This window comes from Furipterus horrens, unplaced genomic scaffold (assembly GCF_987537825.1).
Source record: "Furipterus horrens unplaced genomic scaffold, mFurHor1.1.pri manual_scaffold_2, whole genome shotgun sequence".
Lineage (NCBI taxonomy): Eukaryota > Metazoa > Chordata > Mammalia > Chiroptera > Furipteridae > Furipterus > Furipterus horrens.
Window position 1 is genome coordinate 58084790 of NW_028327172.1, and position 20942 is coordinate 58105731.

At 39.8% G+C, this 20942-nt stretch overlaps 1 protein-coding gene across 1 annotated transcript in view; it reads left to right on the forward strand.

Moving 5' to 3' along the window:
* Positions 1–18776, forward strand: part of RAB38 (RAB38, member RAS oncogene family) — a 51837-nt gene extending 33061 nt beyond the window's left edge. Inside the window, exon 3 of the mRNA XM_090267804.1 lies at positions 17897–18776. Within this exon, the coding sequence (XP_090123930.1) occupies positions 17897–18052 (156 nt within the window). The 3' untranslated portion in view covers positions 18053–18776. The remainder of the gene's footprint in view (positions 1–17896) is intronic.
* The last annotated feature ends 2166 nt before the right edge of the window (positions 18777–20942 follow it).

Sequence of the window (20942 nt, forward strand, 5' to 3'; positions counted from 1 at the left end):
AACTGACAGTGGGCCTTTAATAGAATAATAAAGATGAGGTCAGGGAGGTGACGGGGTCATGTTGAGTCTTTAGAGCATTGTAACAATTTTAGGTTTTGCCCTGAATAAGATGAGAAGACATAGGGTCTGATCAGAGATGTGATGCAATTTGTTTTAAACAATCATGCTGGCAGTTATGTTGAGCCTGACTTATACTGGGAAGGTTGGAAACAGATCAGCTAGGACTCTGTTGCACTCTCTAAGAAGGAGGAGCTGTGGGAAGTAGTCAATCTCTACATGTATTTTTGAACATAGAGCAGAGAGGATTACCTGACAATTCAGATGAAGATAATGAGATAACAGAGTTTTGCGGAACAGCGCCCCAGTTTCTGCCCTGTGCAGCTGGAACAATAGAGTTGATGTTTTCTGAGGTAGGGGTTCTGAGGTGTGAAGGAGTCAGTGGAGAGATATCCAGGACTTAATTTTGTATACAGTAGTCCTCTCCTACCTGCAGGGGATATGATTCAGGACCCCCATTGGCTGCCTGAAACTGCGGATAGTACTGAACCCTATGTAGATGATCTTTTTTCCTTTAATACATAGCTAGGACAGTTTAATTTATAAATCAGGTATAGTGAGATATTAACAACAATAACTAATAATAAAATAGAACAATTATAATGATATACTTTAGTAAAAGTTATGCGAATATACTCCATGTCGCTCAAATATCTTATACTGACTGTACTGACTCTTCTTCCTGTGATGATGTTGTGAGATGATGTAATGTCTACCCGATGAGTTGAAGTGAAGTGGATGACGTAGGTATTGTGATGTAATGTTAGGCTACTGTAAGTATTCCTTGAACATAAGCACTGTGATATTGTGACAACCATCTGATAACCAAGACAGTAACTGACTAATGGGTGGTACGGTATACACCCTGGATACACTGAACAAAGAGATGAATCATGTCCTGGGATATGATTGGGACAGTGTGAGATTTCATCACAATACTCAGAATGCCATGCAAATTAAAACTTATGAATTGTTTATTTCTGGAATTTTCCATTTAATGTTTTTGGACGGTGATTAATGGCAGGTCACTGCAACCATGGAAAGCAAAACCACAGATAAGTAGGGGACTACTATGGTATTAACATCTAGAAGATGACTATGAGCAGATGTCAAGTCGGTAGTTGGTTGTGTTCCTGGAGTTCAGGAGAAAAGTCTAACTTCAGATAAAGGCAGGGGTCCCCAACCTCTGGGCCGTGGACTTGTACTGGTCTGGGCCTTTTAGGAACCAGGATGCACAGCAGGAGGTGAGTTTGAATGTAGTGTGCTTGAATCATCCTTACACCATACCCAGTTTCCTGATCTCTGGAAAAATTTTCTTTCACAAAACTGATCCCTGGTGCCAAAAAGGATGGGGACTGCTGGATAAGAGGGTCAAGGACAGATCCTTGGGCACTTCCACATTCAGATGTAAAAATGAGGCCGCAGTGAGGGGTGGTAGTAGAGGGCAAAGGTATTTTGACTCTATCCAAAGTTCAGGTAAAAATGAAGTTAGTTCCCACCAGAAGTTTGAGCTCTATGCCACTACCTTAGACTCTCTCCTCATTTAATGTAATTAAATAATTAGTACAGTATTCCCTCACTTATCATGGGTATTACATTCTAGACGCCCCCCTCCCACAATAGGTGAAAATCCGCGAAGTAGGAACCTTACATTTATTTTAGTATTTATATATATATTTTAAGGTTTTATAAACCCTTCCCACACACTTATAAACTGTTCCCAGTCCCTTATTAACCTTTCCCACTTCCTTATTAACCTTTTCCACACTTTTATAAACACTATTTATGTTCTTAAACATATTCTACACTCTTAAACCTACGTAACTTTAACAACATACATATACAGTACCGCAAAATCCCGCAATATAGCGAAAAAATCTGCAATTAATAATTAAATATAATATTTTTTAAAATCTCGCGATACAGTGAGGCCGCGATAAGTGAACCGCGATATAGAGAGGGACTACTGTATTCCTCAGGCACTGTTTAAGCCCATTAAATTTACCTACTGTACTTTGGAGCCTATCTATAGCTACCCTGCCCATAGGGCAGTATGGGGGGCATTATACTAAAGATAAGACACAAAAGGTAGTCTCCTGATTGCTTTACCTGAAATCTTTATTACGAGAGCAAATGAAGTTAATTGTTGTGTTAACTCTGCCATCTCTGTGTCATCTGTTAACCTTGCACCATATTTTTCAAGTATTAGTCTGTCCCTCCATGACAATACTTTTGCTCTGAATAAACCCCAATACAATACTATCATTTTCTGTCTGTAGCACTTTCTTCTGGGTATGTCTTTAACTTGGTTTGAGGTCCTTGACCTCATTTGGATGAGTCAGACCACCCTTGAATCTGTTCTGAGTTCACTTTTCCTTCTTTTGTGTATCTTATTTGTTTATTTTTTTGTTTGCCTGTTTGTTTATTTTTAATCCTCACCCAAGGACATGTTTATGTTGATTTTAGAGAGCTAGAGAGAGAAAAAAGACAAACACCGAAGGGAGAGAGAAACATCAATCAGTTGCCTCCTGTGTGCGCCTGACTGGGGATCAAACCCACGAGCTAGGTTTGTGCCCTGTCTGGAAGTAGAGCTGCAACCCTTTGGTAAACAGGACGACACTCCAACCAACTGAGCCACCCAGCCAGGGCTGTGTATGCTATTTTTAAATCAGATCTTATGTGATATATTCCTGTAGCCAAATTACATTCTCTTAGATCTCTTTCCTCCTCCTCCTTTGTTGGGTTACTCATGCTTGTATAATTAGAATTTCTGTATCTGAGCTTCCTTTCCTTATTTTTCTCCAGATTTAATCTTACAGATTTTTTCCATCTGTGAGAAAAACCTACATAATTTCTCATTCATTCTTACATATTTCTATTTTAAAGTTCATGAAATATTTATAGATATGCTATTTCCTTCCTGTTGTCTAGGCTTGAGGGGTAAAACAAAGACGTTAGGACTTTATAAACTGTTCATGGTTCAAAATTAATAACTTTTTTTTTGTTTGTTTCACACCTTAGAATGTGAATATTAACATAGTATACATGCCTTATGAATAGCTTAGAAAGTAACCAGAATTAGAAAATAGAAGATTAAAATGATCTGTAATCAAATCACCAATTGATTCACTAACATTTTAGCCTATTTTCTTCTAATTAGAAATATGTGTATATTTAAAAGAACCTCATTCTATCCCTTTTAAGCTGTATTTATCATTAAAGTGTTAACTCATAGAACTGGCTTATTAATACACATGTATGGCTATATATACATGATACCAGCAGAAGTGGGAAGAGAGAAAAAGTAAAATGTACCTATGGTAAGCAAGGAAAGCTATGTTGTCTTGTAAATAGTCTTTTATAATGCAAGAAAGCATGCAGTTCATCTTAAATGGTTCTCAGGAACAAGCTTAACATCTTTAAAGTTTACATTTGATGCAGAAACATCTTTTACCTGGCAAAGTTACTGCCCTTTTGTTAAAGGGACTTCTGTAAAAACCACCAGAAGATGAGAATTGAGGTTAAGTCTTAAGCTTCAAGAAGCCTCTTTTATTTTTCCAGAAAAGTTTATTAAGCAACTACTTTATGCTTTTCTGAAGGGTGCTTTCTTTTAGGCCATTTCAACTCTACTTTTCTCTTTTTGCATGTTGACTATAGAAGAGCCTCAACGGTCCACTTATTCTGCATATGTTAAAGTTATCAGATGCCACTAAATATGTATCTGTTTATCATGCACAACTTTATAAAAATATTTTTCTATTTTTAAAATCAGAAATTATTTATGCCAGTTTAAAATGTAAATACATGCATCTCCACTAGTTCAGATGATTGCAAATATCCATGAAGTGATACAGTAGCAAATCCAGCTGAGGGTTTCTTGATTTTGAAATGATTCCTCGTGGGGAGTTTTGTGCTCCTACTCCGAGTCATTCCCTTTCAACTCCCCACCACAGGTTGTCCAAATGGAAGTTTCCATCTCCCACATACTCTGTCTCTTGAGTCATAGGGATTGGCAAATAGTTCCCACATAACCTAAGTGGGGTCCCTCCTGGTACCACTCTCTCCTGGACTCAGTTGCTTTAGTCTCCAGCAGGGACATGTGACTGAAGCCAGACTCATCAGAGTCCTTCTCCAGTTTGGGGTCAAAGGCCTTTTCGCTTGGGTGGCAAAGCTATGAGAATGTAAGCTCAGAGGCTGTTGGCTGCTACCTCCCTCTTCCTGTGCAAAAAGCTTCTGGACAGAGACCTAAATGGAAGCTGACCTGATGGTGTTTAGGAGTTTAATTTTATTTCCTAAGGTTCTTGAAATGACCTGAATCTTTCAGCCATTCCATCACTCCTGGGAGCTACCCTCCAGAAGACCTAGGCAATTCAGTGAGTTTCTGGTTTTTGCAGCCAATGACTTATGGCTAATTATTTGATAGAGTACACTTGCAGTAGGAAATGATTGCCTAAGTAAACATTGTATACTGAAAATCTCAATGTGAGAAATTTTCCCATTAAGGGAACATTATTCTTAGGACTCCCACAAGTTTAACTACATTAGTCAAGGGTTGAGGATAGTCTCAAGAGTCACCTTTAATCCTGTTTGGAAAAAGGCAGAGTATAAATTCTGTCCTTTCACAGCTGATGAAACTGATGCTAGAGAGAAGACCTGATCTGTTTTTAGTGATTAAGCTAGTTTGTAGCAACAACAGGGCTAGAACCCACGTCTATTAATTCTCTGTCTAAAGTTGTCCTGAGTTTAAGAAAACGTCAATATAATAGATTTTAACATAGAACAGCTAATAGTATTTTCTGTGTGACTTTTAATTGGTATTGGTCCATTTTTCTTTCCCTTTCATAGGTGAGTTCATTCATAAATTACTTGAGGCTGTACGTGCTGACAGACTCTGTGTAAGATGCTGGCAACACTCCGAGTACATAGAAGTGCCACTTTTGCTCTCAAGAAGCTTACTACCTAGTGAGTGGGTGCATTCCTAGAAGTGTTTGCAGTCATGCTTGATAACAGTTAATATAGGAGATTGCTGTGTAAACCCTGGAGAGTTACCCAACTCAAAGCACCTCAGATTGGAGGTCGGGCGTCAGTCAGAGAAGGCACATTAGGGTGGACAGTGTCACCACTTTGTCATTACCAGTCAGCCCCATTTTCCCAACTCTGTTGTTAGTATTTTCTCACTCTCTCTGTTGCAATCATATGAAAAGAAATACATGCACTTCATTCTGGACTAGGCTCAGAAAAATGGAGAAAGGTAAAATTGGGGGTAGCATCACCTAGGAAATGGCAAAGAAACACAAGTATAATGCATGTCTCTATCTCCCACCTCGCCCCCCCACCATTCACAAACACCCCCATATGTACCACCCCAACTCTTGATTCTCGTCGGCAGCCGTCCGTCTCGAGAGACGATGGTGTAGCTTCTTAAGAGTCTATCTGCACCGCCGAGAATGGCTGTGCAGTCCGACTCGGGAGTGACATGGTATCTGTCTCCTCCCGTGTTGAATCGACATCTTGTGATGACGCTGAAGCTACAGAGCCTGGGCAGGGTAATATGGAGGGTCTGCTGTTGCCCATGCAGCAGACCCCCCCTCTCTTCGCAGCTGAAGGGTCCAAGGGAAAGACGGAGTCGATACAGCTTGGGTTCAGGTGCGCCGCAGGAGTTGCCGGTGTTGACTACAACGTCAAACCGCCTTAGGGACTCCGGCTCCGGATTTTCTGTCGGGGTTTACTCCCTTAGCCTTTCCCCTGAAGAGGTATGCCGCAAGGCAGCGGAGGTTTTTTAGAGTCAGAGTTTTCCTTCTCTGATGTGCCCTGACTGGAAGATCGAACCAGCGACACTTAGCTCGCAGGCCGATGCTCAATCCACTGAGCTAAACCAGCCAGGGCAACTCTTGATTAGTACTTGCCAAATTTTGCAAAGAGGAACACTAGCCCTGCAAGACAGACCCCGAGACTAGAGTTCTGTGATCAGAGAAGTTTATGAAACTCATTCTGTGCTTGGAGATGAGAAGGGGAAAGGGGAACTGCTTGCTTTCCTCCAACCTTCCTGTGCCAACCTGAATCTGCCTTTTCTTGATTCACATTGTTCTTGTGGATCTTTACCCTCATCCAAGCTCTGCCATGTTGCTTTGGTTCCCCGTAGGTACTCCCACCAGGATGCTAAATCTTTTCTCATTTAATGTGAGAATTTCAATCACATGCTACATTCTGCTTGCTTCTGGGACTCGGAGGAATCTTGTGATAAAGAAATATTTTGGAATTATTTTTAACTTAAAATTTCATAAAATTATTTAACCATAAGATGCCATTTTATCCTGTACTATTTTATGAAACTTCAGAGCCCACTTTGAAATATATTACTCTAACAAAGAAGTGTGTTTGTCCCTCCAAACAGTCTTATATATAACTTAATAATATTAATGCAATGTTTTGTTGTTTCCCAAGTGTTATATTTTCTATTCAGAGCCTATTGTATACCGACAGTATTGCTGAATTCCTTCACGTATCTCATGTCAACAACTTTATGAAGTTGGCAATTTTTTTTTATCACAGATTATATGTAAAGAGACTGAGGCTGCAGAAAGGTTATGGTGAGCACACGGCGAGCAATTGGCAGAGCTAGGGTCGTTCTTAGTCCTTCTACTGCACCTTTCCTCTTAAATAATAAAAAGCACAAATAATAAAAGTTCAAGATGGCCAGAAGATTCTGTAACTGGGTAATATACTTGAATTTACAGATTAAAGTCCAAAGCAGAATAAAACGAAATCCTTGTTTTTCACTTAGATGTCAGTAGCTAATACTTCCAAATGAGGAGGGCACTTAATTATCAGGGGACTCTCTTCATAAATTCTATAATTGTCTAACCACTCTGCTGTGTACCTGAAGCTAATGTAAAATAATACTAAATGTGAACTGTAATTGAGAAATAATATATTTTTAAAAACCTTTAACATCTAAAAAAATTAATTAAAAAACACCAAGATGAGATATGTTTGCTCTGGATGGGTAGGGGATCTACAGATAGAGATGGTGTGAGAGTAACCTAAGCAAACCACCTCGAGGGAGTGGCCTGTGGTTGGGGCCATATTGGTTAGCCCTCAGTTTAGTGGTCTGGACTGAGTCTGAGTAGGTAATGTAAGTCAACAAAGTCTTTTTGCACTGGGAATTGGGGATGGGATTAGACTGCAGTTACACCTGGATTAGAGTGGTTAGGAGGCAGCCCAGAAGGAATATGTAAGATGATTGCCATGGGAAGGAAATGGAGCCATGGGATTGGAAAAGAGGCTATGCAAGACCTGACCTAGGATGAAATGTCACAGTGCCAGTGAGAAGGGAACACATCACCATCATTATTTCTAAGCAGAAGCCGGGAGAGGCCTGGACTAATAATAAGATCATCGCCTAAGAGCTGACTCCATAACATATTAAAACAAAGAGTGTACAGATTGGTGAATAGTTCCTGGTCCACAGAAAGTACTCAAAGATTATTTGCTGAATAATGAATTATTTCATTTAGTTACGTGATATTTCAATATTGCATGATAAGAATTTCAAATTAATGCATCAGGAAGAAGTAAATTATATAGCACATGCTAAGTGAGGTTGCTCAGGCTCAGAATAACCTGTTATCTGACTGTGGTATTTAGGAGTTAGACATCAGGGATTTGGCAGGGAGAAGGAGACTTAGGTTCCAGGGTTGAGGCCAGAGCTCTAGTAGTTAGCTAGTATCATGACATTCCAAAGACAAAAAGGTGACATACAAATGGATTTGTTTAATCTTATCAACACATCCACCTTTATGCATAGTTCTTATTCCTATGTGTTTTCACTCAAGCAATGTTTTTTAACAATAGTGGAAGAATTTAATTTATGCTGTCTAGAAAAGCTAGGGTTTGAAATTCTGTACTCTGAAGAGTCAGTTAAGTGATAGAAGAGTTGTTTATAAAGAAAAAGTAAACTAGAGTTCTGAAAAGAAATTTTTAAGCTAGAACTGACCATTCAGTTTCATGAAAGCTCTTAAGAGGAAATGATATTAAAATAATTGCATATGACTATAATATATAGTCATAAAGTATATGTTACCCAACTTCTACTTTTGCCCCAAATACAATATTTCCAACCCTCATAATTCTGTCAGGGGGTGCTATTTTATATAATAGGTCAGTGTTTTGCCTAAGTTCATCTAGTTATTAAATAGCATAAGTCACCTGAATAGTTTTTGGAAGAACAGGATATAATTATTTTTAAAAGAGCAAAATCAGTGCTCCAATACAGCTCTGCTGAACTGCAAAGGCTTTAGTAATTCAGCTCAATTTTTATAAGATGGTGCAGTTAGTCTTCTTCCTATTTCACCTAAAAAGAATGCATCTAATCATAACTGGAAAACAATACAAGAACAGGCAGTTTGACTTGTAAAGTCTGTAGTGAATGTGTTTTCTTTCTCATTCCCTGCTGAAATCACCCACGTCTAAGATCATTTTCAAGTTGAAACCTGAACTTGTTGCTCTTCAGAGGGCCTTGTTCATCTGTTCATTCATTTATTCCTTTGTTCATATATCCATTTACCCATTATCTTATGAGTACGTACTGCCTGCAGGCTGTATGCCAGAAACAAAGATACAGCAATGAAGTTCCCAGGAGCTCCTGGTGCAGTGGAGGATACAGGCAAACCAAACAGGCCATTACCTATTGACCAGTGAAAGGTGCCTGAGTTGAGAGGTACCTCAGCCTGGGAAGTCAGGGGTGACTTTTTATGGAAGGTGGTCACTGAAGAATGACCCAAAGGGAGAAGATGAAGAGAAGCAAACACTAAAAGAGCACTTGTATTTCTCAGAGGACCTATATGTAATGTCTAGGTGCTTTATCTGTGGCTATCATTTAATTCTAAAGTTCTAACAAGAATCCTAGGAAGTGTAGTTATCATTAGCTTCATTTTATAGAGTATGCAGGGGAGGCTCAGGATTTGGACATTCTGTTGTCCCCACAGTGATGAAAACAAGTTCTAAAGCTTAACTCAAGACTTATTCTCTTTCCAGTACATTCTGCTACTTCCTGGGACAACAGTATTCTCCACATTATTCCTGGGGCAAGTCAGTTATCAGACTTGGCACATGCAGGTATCAGAATGAGAGCATGTTTTTAATCTTCACTTGAGGATAGGTTTACTAATTTTTTTTTTTTTAGAAAGAAAGGAAAGGAGAGAGGGAGAGAGATCGATGTGAGAGAAAGAGCAATCAGTTGCCTCCCATACGTGCCCCAACTTGGGATTGAACCAGCAACCTAGGTTTGTGCCCTAACTGGGAATTGAACCTGCAGACTTTTGATGCATGAGACAATGCTCTAAACAACTGAGCCACCTGGCCAGAGCTGAAAGCATTTAATCAGGACAGAAATAAATTATAAAACATCGTTTCTTCTCATAGCCAATGCACTCAATAAATAGGATTTAATTTGAATTAAGTCCAGCAAATAGTGTGACTGAATAGCTAATGCTACATGTGTCCTAGTCTTCTAGTCTGTAAAATAGGTTAGTAGTATATGCATGCCTCAGCATAAAGGAAGGGTTAAGTGAGATTATATATGAAGCATACATGGTATATATATATGGTGTTCGATAAATATTAGCAATTATTACTAGTAATATTTTGTGTTTGGTGGGCCATTTATCTTAAACTGATGAATGAGAAAGTATTTTAACTGAAGGCTGCTATGTCTTCATTAATGGAGGTTTATTAAGTTTGGCTAAGTGATAGTTTTTATGCCTATATTATTCTTTCTTCTCTTATCAAGACTGATTATTGAGGGGCTCTAGCACTATTTTAGTATAAGACTCAGTGAGGCAAAATTTTTTAAAACACTATATTGAAAATCGACTGTTAATTGGGTTAAAATCTATTACTTTTCTGATTCTTTGTAGTCATTAGTGACGTGCTGTACATTACATATTGGATTTGGCATGGGGCCTCCAAAAAAAGACCTAGAGAACTGTGTCTGCCTAGTGTTAGCATTGTCATGCCTGGTATGGGCAGGGATGGCAATGACAAGTCCCTCCAGAAGCCAGGGATTTAACAGAAATGACTAAGGTATGTGGCAAACTGAGGAGTGCACATGTGCCATTTAGACATTTAAATTTTAAACCAAATGAACAACTCTGGGCCAAACACCACATGTTGTAGAGTGCTTCGTCATAATTTCTGAGATTTAGGAATAAAGCGCTGCCTATCGAATTAGGAACTGCAACTCTTCGTTCCTTCAGGAAACACATACAGAGGAGAATGGCACAGTGGGTGAAGAGCAGAGGCTCTGAACTTGTGTCTGGCTTTGCCATTTCACAGCGTTGGGACTCGCAGGGGTCGCATGAGTGGTGGCTTAGCGTGGACTGGAAAACCAGGTGCCAAAAGTTTGATTGGCTGACTGTGTGACCCTGGGAAACTTTCACCTCTCTGTACTTCAGTTTCCTCACCTGAATTTTCATAAGAGTTCACTTAGTTAATAGAGGTAAAGTATTTAAATGGCACCTAGAAAATAATACGCTATCAACAGGCATCAGCCAATTTGGGGAATTCTGTTTAGAGATCTTTTATGCAGTAGGCACTGTGCTAGGAGTCAGGAACCCAAATATAATAAGATACAATCCCTGTCTTTAAGGGCACAGACACCAGGGAGTTACGAGTCAGTGAGAAATGCCAAGGGGCACTGAAGATACAGTTCACAGTGCTGAGAGAAGACTACTGAGAAGAGATGATATTTCTAGAAACAGAAGTGTGCAAGCAGCAAGAACTAAGAGGTAGCCTGTGTGATGCCCGACAAGTCACTTTCCTTCTCTGTGGCCTTAATTTGCCAATGTGTCCAAGACAGCAGTTTAAATTAGTAATATCTAATTCGCCTCCCTGTTTACTATCAGGAGGTTCTGTGTAAACTGGTGGATGTTTCATGGCTGAAATTGGGTTCGAGAGGCTGCTAGAATGAGGGCACAGAAGTCAGGAAAGAGAGCTAATAGAAGTCCCTGGAGCTATAGAAAAGAAGGGAGCGAGAGGCTTTGAAGTGGCTTTGACATCTAGCGCCTAAATGGCAGGGGCTGAAGTAGGACTATGGTGAGGGTGGGGGAGGCCTTGTCAAAGGGACACAGTCTTTGGAGCTGGTTTTATTTGTGAACTTTTCTGGTCTTTCGCCATATCTCCAGGCTGACAATGTGACTCTGTCCTGTGTTGTGAAATCGGTGACTCTATGGCTCCTTCCCAGTGTGTTACATAGACTAAAGGACCTGGTTTGTACGAATCAACCCCTCACTTCTTCTTTGCATGGAGAAGGTGCAAAGCCATGGGCTTTGGGTTCAGGCCAACTTTCTCTTGGGCATTAACAAATTATTGTCCATAGGCTAAGAAGCCAGTAAGGAGAAGAAAAAGAGAAAATATGGAAGCTTCAGGGATTGAAGTTCAAGTCAGATTCTGCTCCTTACTGAGGCCTTCCCTATGTCATTTAACCTCTCTGAAGCTCACTTCTCTCATCTGTAAAATGAGAGCAGCACCTCCCATCGCAGCTTTATTGTGAAGATTAAATGAAGTGCTGCCCTCTGAGAACAATATCTGAGATGAAGCCTCGGTTTGGAGGAGCCTCAATAGAAGTTCATGATTGCAGAGGGAGGAAGCAGTTACCCGAAGAAGATGAGTGATATTAGGGATCAGGGCGAAGTGCTAAGCAGACAAAAATACAGGTGCCCACAGTGCTTACCCCATGTTAGAGATGAACTAAAGTCAATGAAAAATAGCAAAACGTTTGGTACATTTGTGCTCCATAAACAAATGCTGAATTTTAGAGTAAGGATTTTAAAATCTTGGTTCTGTGTAAGACTTCTTACCGTGGTGATATCCAGTGGACCATCTGCTCTAATTAAAATTTCACAGGGCTGAGGAATTTAGACCCTAACTTCGGAGCCTCTGGTACACTTGGTGTTTTGTTTGAGGCTGATGTATTTGGAAAGATTAAGGGAAGATGAATTCTTCGCCAGCTTCTAACTACATAGATGTGAAGGTTTTCTGCTAGAATACTTTTACTTTCTAGAACCAGGGGTCAGAGATTAAATAATTTGACACTAGACAGATGCTCTAAAAATCTAATTAAAATAATGACAATTACCCAAGACCTCAGATAGTTAGATTTATATGCCTTTATCTACAGGACTGTATTAAATGATGTCTCCAGAAAGTTCACTATTGAACTAAAAAGGAGTGCCTCTAAAGATACTCTTTAATTATACAAGTGTGTCTCAAACCTGGGTGCATATTTTAAGAAGGGGAGAATCTTTAAAAAAAATACACGTGCTGTGCCCCATTCCAGATAAACTATAACAATGTCTGGGAGGAGAGCCCTGGTAACTATTTTTTAACTCTCCAAGTGAATTGAATATGCAGCCAGGACTGAGACCTACTGATTTATAAATAAAATTTATTTTAATAGTTGTTTTAATCCTGGGAGACACTGTAAGGTATGTGGGAGCTGGACAGGAAGTGGAATTAGGCCATGCTTGGTTGGAATGACAAATTGACCAAGATTTTGTTCTGCTCTGGGTAAATTACATAATTCTGTTAAAGGTTAGTCTCCTTTCCTTTAAAATATGGCTATTCACTCTTTAGCATATTTTTGTGGTGGTTGAATGTGAACATAATTTTATAAGCAAAGCACTTGCTATATGCCCAGCATAGACAATCAATAATAACTGGTGGTTACCAACATTTTTTTTTTTTACTAAAATGCTTTATTAGGAATTTCAAAGCCTGTTTCTCAGGCATTCTTACTGATAGAAATGAAAAGACTCTGAGCAGAGGCACAAAGACGAGCACACATCAACCTCAGGCAGTCAGTGCAGTAGACCATCTGGTCACATTGCAAATAGGTAAATAAATCACAGTCAGATTCAGTTTAAGTGTACCTCTTGGAAATCATAGAACGTATGAATTTCCTTTTTAGCAAAAAAATGCTTCTGGAAATGTTAATACTTTCTGGAATAAATGCAAATAAAAATCCCAGGTAGTATTTTGCACTTAAGTCATCAGTTCTGTTTCTTCATAGTCACCTAGAAATTGAGTACTCGGCTGTGTCTACTTGGGTACCGAGCAAGTCGGACAATAATACGAGGTCTGTCCAGAAGGTTTCCAGCCATGTAATATGAAAAATAGAGATGTTTATTGAAGAAGATACAAGAAACATTGTACATAAGACAATGATGCCTCAGTCCTCTTCAAAGTAGGCACCTTGGGACCTCACACAGTTCTCCCAACTGCCATCAGCTGCCCTGTCATATTTTCCTGAATCTCATTGATGGTCTGAAATCTTTTCCCTTTCAAAGGTGATTTTAGTTTTGGGAAAAACCAGAAGTCATAGGCAGCCAAATCTGGGCTGTAGGGGAACTAAATCACCTGGGTGATTTGATGTTTTGCCAGAAATCTCTTCAAGAGTCATGATACATTGGCGTGATGAAGCTGCCAATCACCAGTTGCCCATAGCTGCAGCATTCTGAATCATCCGAATAGTTTCCGTGGAGGGATGGTCAAGCTTACCACAAAATTTGATGTAGATTCATTGCTCGACTCATGCAGTCATTTTGAATGCAATGGCCACACAGTGGCATCTACCACTCCTACTGACTAGTACAGTGAAGTTGTCATTGTTTACACATGCATATTCCAGTTCACTCTCCTTTGGCCACCAGGTTACATCGATGTCACGCAAACCATTCTTGTTATGTTAATAATGGCTGGACATTTTCCAGACAGACCTCATCAGTATAATTTCCCAAAAGGTCTGAACCTGTGGTTCCATCAGGCAGGGTTTGATGAACCATGCTGGCCTTGGACAGAAGGGAAGTGGGAGGATTGCTCTGTATTGCTATTCCCTCTCCTAGTCTAGGCTCTTGGCTGGGACTTCAATGGTGTGTAGAAGGACCAGCAATAGAAACCAACCTTGCCTGAAGCCCTGACAAGGGCTTCAAGTAGGGTGTCCTCCTACTTGTTTATGCTGGAAACATGTACCCTACACATGCTGTTCCTTTATTTGGGGAAATATTTTCTTGAAGGAGCTGGACAGAGTCTGGCTTAAAGCATGTGCTTTAAACACTATATATCTTGTTTTTTGTACTAAGCATATAGTAAATATTGGTGTTTACCTTCTTGCTGGGCTCACACCTGGCCCTACCACTTCCTGTTGTGTGTCTTGGATCCAACCACTTACCTGTTCAAAAATCCGTGTCCTCAGGTGCAAAATGAAGGAATAGAATACACATATTATCATGTTCTTCTGATGATTAAAGAAGAATATATAAATAACATTGTAGGGAACCACTCCTCATGGTTTAGGGAATTGTAACCCCGGCCCGAGCATGACCTGCCGCCGGCATTCCAGCTGTGCTCATCTTTAAGTCTCAACATAAGGCTGCATGTGGAACATAACTGAAAGCCACTCAGAGGGTTTCCATGGGAATTGGATTTAAAGAATGCTTATTATGCTTTAGAACTTGCTCTGCTTATCTTTTAATATAACATAAACAATCTCTAGCAAGGAATGTATGAAACCTTGCACCTAATGCCAGTGTGGCATCAAGATGTTTGATAGACCCTGACGCAGACTGGTCACTGTACCGCCTGTACTAGTACATGTAATCTGTTATTGTCAATTGTAATCCAAATGCCTAAAAGCTATTGATGATTCATGAATTTTGACCTTGTATCTCTCATGTGTATCTTCCTCAGTAAAAGGCATGAGGAAAGGAGGTCTGATTGCTGTTCTCTCCTAGAGAGAGCAGCCACCTTCCTTCCCCCAGACATAATAAAATGACCTGGGTAAATTTGTTCTGCTGTGGTCATGAAACCTCTGCTGGACAGAGCAACTTCCAACCGAGCCTAGAGTGTGTGAGGCACCTCTGCCTCATAACATTCATTGAATGTATACTCTATGCCCTTATCTAAGCATTTATTTAAGCACTTCACATGTGCTAAGTGTTAACATTAACTTATAGTCACCTATAAAATAAATCTTTAATTCCCTTTTCACAGATGGGGAAACCGAGGCAGGCATGGTAAAGGAATTTTTCCAAGTTCATACAATCAGAAAGTAGGGGCACTGAGAAAAGAGTTTGGCTTTAGGCCTGTGCTCTAAACACTATATACCATGCTTTTTTGTAGATTATATGTGGTAAATATAGCTTGTCTTTTTGGCTTCCTCTTGAAATCTCTAACCTGAAATAGGTATGCCACAGCAGTCAGCTCCATGGTACACATCATAGGTATTTACTAAATACTTAGTGTTTGATTAAGTGATAAAACAGCATGCTGAACATCTGTATAGTTTTGTCTAGTGATAGATTTGTATTGTGTTGTGTTTATTGACATATCACTTGCAAAACAACCTCAATGACTCTACCTGGCTAACTTAGCGTTGAAGCTTCTACAGTGATTTGGCTCCGGGTGCCATTTCCAACCTTATTGTGCCCTTGCTATTTAAATAAACCTTGCTAGTGTACAAGCTCAGTCAAGAACAGGACATTTTCTGTGTTGATCTTTGTATGTCTAGTACTCAGTGGGAATCTAAGTAATATTAATTAAATGAACGAATGTGGCTCAGTCACCACGAACTGCCACTTTGTTCCTATATGCAGTCTAAGAGCAGGCACTGACATTCCTTGGCTCTGATGGGACTAGACATGGTCCCATGTCCTACCCCTGACACCGAATAGCCTTTACTTGGTGCGTTAAACTTCACAAACAACCTCATCAGTTTAATCTTACTCTTACGAAAATGGTCTGGTGAGGCTGCCTCTTAATGGACTTAGGTTTTAGTTGTTTTTCTCATAATGATGATTGATTTTTTTTTTTTTTCATTTGTCCACACCAGCATTTCACTATCCTCATTATTAGGTTTTCTACTTTGCATGTTAATGAAAGAAAGCCCCATTTAACTGGCATGTGAATATATGAGTGGGGGTTTAAAAAATATGACTGCCTAATTTAACTTACATTGTATATGAAGGGGGGCCCTTTTTCATGCTTAAAACTAAATTGTCCTGTCATAGAAGCATGTTATCCTTCTAATGTATGAAGGAGAAAGGAACTAAGATTTACTTAGCATTATTGGTCCTAATGCTGAGGTAAAAACTTTTATTTGTTATTGTACTCGATCTTTGAAACAGTCTTGAAAAGGAGTACAGCCTAATAAGAGCCAGGCTTTGTTGTCAAAAAGACTGGATCCAAGTTCTGGCCCTCCAACCCACCCACTGTGTAATCTTAGGGGAAGTCTCTTAATCTCTCTAAACTTCAGTTTTATTCTCTGCAAAAAAATATGAAATCCCGTGTTTGGCATCTGGAAAGGAATTTTCTTGCCTCCTTCCCCAACACACAAGCAATATTCAAGTGGGAACCAAAGTATTGTTTTAGTAACGGCTTGACAAGCACCCTATAACCACCCAAATGTGAGACTTATGTAGCGAGATCTGCTGGCCGGGAAAGCCAAGGTCTGGAATCTGGGACATTAGAGGACCTAGACCCAGCTTCCAATTGGTCACATGAACAAGTAAGTGGTCGGACTCAAGAGCAAAGCATTGAGCTGGGTGTGTCCCTACCTTGGTCAGATAATTGCCCAGGAGCAGGTAGTTCAAGTGTGACCCCTGGGAACAACACCAGGAAGAAGAGCAGTGGCAGAAGGCATGGCAAACATGGGCGGTGACTTGAAGGCATAGTAACATGCACAACAGAGAAGAGGGCCGAATTAAGCTATTTTTTATGGACTAGCTTCCACAGCATGAGGCAAATACTTGAGGTGAGGGTAGACAAGCCCCTTCCCATCCCCACCCAACAATAATAACAAAATCAATAAGAACAGAAAACAAATCTTGGGATTAAAAAAAGATTGTATATGTAAAGTATCTAGAACGTTCACACTGTGAAAGCTATGATCACTATTGATGAGGAAGGGGGAGGCTCAGAGACATGAATTCTGGTCTCGTATACAAACCAGTAAGAACAACATCATAAACAAGCACAGAAGCAACCAGAACCTTCCATTGTTTTAGATTTAGTAATCCCCAGAGAAAATAACCAGGCTGTTGTCTGGAACTTGAAAAGTTACCTTAAGCTTTCATAGCAGGTGAACTCAGACTTGAGTTTGAAGAATAGGGAACATGCTAATGAGTATTTTCATCTAATGCCATTAGGCATTATCCATAAATACCATTTGGAAACCATCAGTATGTCTTACATTTTCCATGTGATATGACTTCATGCAGTGATCTCAAAATATATCAACAACTATGACATACAAAAATTAGGGATAAGTAGTTACATTTCCGATCGGACAGCAAGGTTTTGTAGTAAAACAATTGGATAAGGATGTCCTTATCTCTTTACATTGACTATGAGGAAACACCTCAGAGTTCTACAAACTGTGATAAAGACAGTCAAATTTGACTTTACTGAAGATCAAAATTTTGTCTTTAATACACTGGAAGTAAGTATTTTATAATATTTTGCTATAGAGTAAGGCATGTGAAAAATAAGAAAATTGTCCCCTTTCTTAAATTCAGCCTACTAAGTGAGCCTACAAAATACTCTTCCTACGATGTGACAAAACAGAATAAATGTTTTTACTTTTGTGAAGGATCAAAAAAGTAAAGTTCTTTGAGAAAATAAATGAAAGTGAGGGGATTGGAAAGAGGATTCATGGTTAGGGTTTAGGAAGGGATATTTAAATGAGTTGCCAAAAATATTGCCCTTGTGTGACATAAAGGTCTCTGCTCCAGCGTTATTTAGAATATTGAATAAGGAAAACTCTCGTTTTATTTCCCCCCTTTAGGAAAATATCAACATTGATGAAGCCTCCAGGTGCCTGGTGAAGCATATACTCGCCAATGAGTGTGACCTGATGGAGTCCATCGAGCCCGACATTGTGAAGCCCCAGCTCACATCGCCCAAGGTCATCAGCTGCTCCGGCTGCGCCAAGTCTTACTAGGCTTCGTGGCTGGCCTAGGATGGAAATAATCCCATCATCTCATAAATCGCACCTCAAGTATTACCATGTTGGGTAAATGTCATGATAGGGACACACATGTGGCAAGCCAAAGATCTATGCCTTTATCTTTCCTATAACAGAGAATTAACAAATGTTCTTTTTATGTTTCTCCCCCTCCCGGCCTCAGCACAGTGTTTACAACCTTTTAAAATATTTAATCTGTTAAAAAATTCTGTCTTGTAGCTGACCACAAATCTGCAGGACCAGAGTGGGTTCTGTTAGTGGCCTCTTTGAATCAGCCAAGGCCTCAGGTTTTAAAAGAGAAAGGGGAGAAGAGCAGCCTGGCTGGCAAGCACTGGCTTTTGCTTTGCCTCTGGTACCTTCATCCAGATTTCAATACATTCTCTGCTGCTCAGACAGGCCTTTTAAGTAGAAATGGTGTTTTCTCCAGAGATGACCTCCATGCTCAACAGACCTGAGAGTTATCTCTGATTTAGGTCTTCAGAGTCACGTACACAGGCTTCCTGTGCTTGTGTTGCTTCTGTTGTCACTTGCTATGCCCTGAATGCTGGTTTAACTGAAAAATGTATGAGAAGATCTGCCCCCTATACGTGCCTTTTTGTCAGCTTTCTCTGACTCATGCTGTGGGACTCTGTACATGTAATATATATTGTATATATTTTCACAAGTGAAAAATAAAACATTAACAGATGCCATTTCCTTATTTCTGAAAGTGCTTCAAGTTTCTTAGTATTGTGGAAGTTTTCTTTCTCTGTGTATCCATGGTTCTGAAGACTCATTTCTAAACTTCTCTTTCAAAAAGGAATTGGAAATGTGCATTTAAGGGAACTGCTGCATACTATTAAAACTGAGACAAGTCCATTCCATCTATATCTACTGCTTATATCGACATTTAGGTCAAGAAAGTAGGTAGTGTATACAAAAATCTGGTAAAGCAGAGAAATATATCCTCATATATTCTGATCAAGGAAAGGGCCACACCAATCAACATACAAAAACCAGCTAAAATATACATGGTGACCTCTTGCTTTATACAATGGCTGTGGTGCTGATATACTTCAGTACAGCTACTACTTTTTAATGTCATTATTCTCCATTGATGTTCATAATATACTCACAGGAGCTTTATCTTTTGTTACAGGTGTTTTGGTGTGTCCTACCCATATTATTTTGGCATTCACTGTTTCCATAAGCACCGACCACACAGCTTCCTTAAGCTTATAAGCAGCTGTGACCCTTTCCCCGAGGGCATTTTCTGATCTCTGGAGCACTTGACTCCTGAGGCAAGCAGACCAGAAGGGCCAGGGAGTTAATGTCTCCAGGAGCAGCCCTCAACTGATGATAGCAGTAATTTGGGCATAATTACCCTCGGTTCTTTGTCCCTCAGGAAGCACAATTCTGCAGCAAGTGCTGTGCAATATCTCAGAACTTCCCAGTGGTATTAAGTCCCTGGTTCCCACAGGGGCAACCCTCATCTGACTCATCCTTCGTTAGCTTCCTTTCCTTCTATCCTCACTTCCCCTCTCCTGTACTGGTGCTTCTTGGGTTCACTTCCAAATTAAAGTACTTTCTCTCAAGTCATTGTTTCAGGGTGTTATGGAGGAACAGGAGCCTAGTCTACATTACTGGGACAGAGGTGGCCTAGGAAGCAGTTCCTCAAACCAGCTTCTTGAAATGAATCATTCACCACCTGGGTGGTAGCCAGGACCCCCTTGCTGGTGCATAATGTGGTGGGGCTAATCCCTGGCAAGATGTAGTACTGTAATTACTAAGACTCCTATCAGAGATAGAATATAGATGGAGGGAAATTCTGTTGCTCTTGTGTTTGAAAGATACAAGATTATAGAGTTAGTTAAGCTCCATAGAAATTCTGTAAGAAAAAAAAAATTACAGACTTGGTTGGCCAACATTCAATTCAGGGTTTAATGTGAAAGCTTGAAGATCTCCAACCAACAATTAAAACAATCCTCCTTTTCTTTAGCTACAGGATAGACCACACTGAAAAGCCGGCCTAAGATTTGATTTTAGGAGAAGCAGAGTTAAAAAGGAGGCCAAATTCATAAAGATGGTAAGTCTCCTCCACTAGAATCAGGTTCCTTATCAAGAAGGAGCTAAATACTGAAATGTAGGAAAAGATATTTGGGTAGATGCTCTTAAGAGGCCTGAACCCAGAGATTCTTCTGAAACTGACCCAGAAAAAGAGGCCCTTATACTTTCCAATGGAAGAAGAGCCCATTGACTCTTAAGAGCTCTGCCTCAGTAGGATGTTTTATAAGGTGGTGCTTTAACTTCTTCAGTTCTGCTCCCATCTTCCCTCATTGTTTCTGGGCAAATAACTAGATTCTCAGTATGACCTGAGCAGAAAGGTGTGATCTGTGTTGCAGGATGAAATGGATTATTTATTGAATGAACTATAGAACTTGGCTAGTAAGTATTAATAAAACTGAGATCATTCTAAGAAATTGGTCTTGAAATGCGGGATCAGGGAGGACAGAATGTAAGACCAAATAATATTGAATACATAGTCTATTTCTATGAAAGTGCTCTTTCATGAGTTAATTTTAAACATTCTGGCTAGTGCACCTGGACCTGATCCCAGTGTGCTACTGTAATAGCTATTTAAGTCTTAGAAACAATGTTGGCTTAAAATAAATGATGTCAAGATGCCAGAACTACTACAAAGTCTTGGAGAAGAGCTCCAGGGTCTCAGAGAGGTGGGCATGTTATAATGTATTTATTTTATGATGCCAGAGAAACTACCAGCTAATTATGTTCCCCAGGAGATCCCAAAAGATATTCCCTTCACTGAAGCAATAAGGAGTGTCCTGAAAAGAGGGACACCAGCATCCATGAGAAGCTCAGTGGTGGC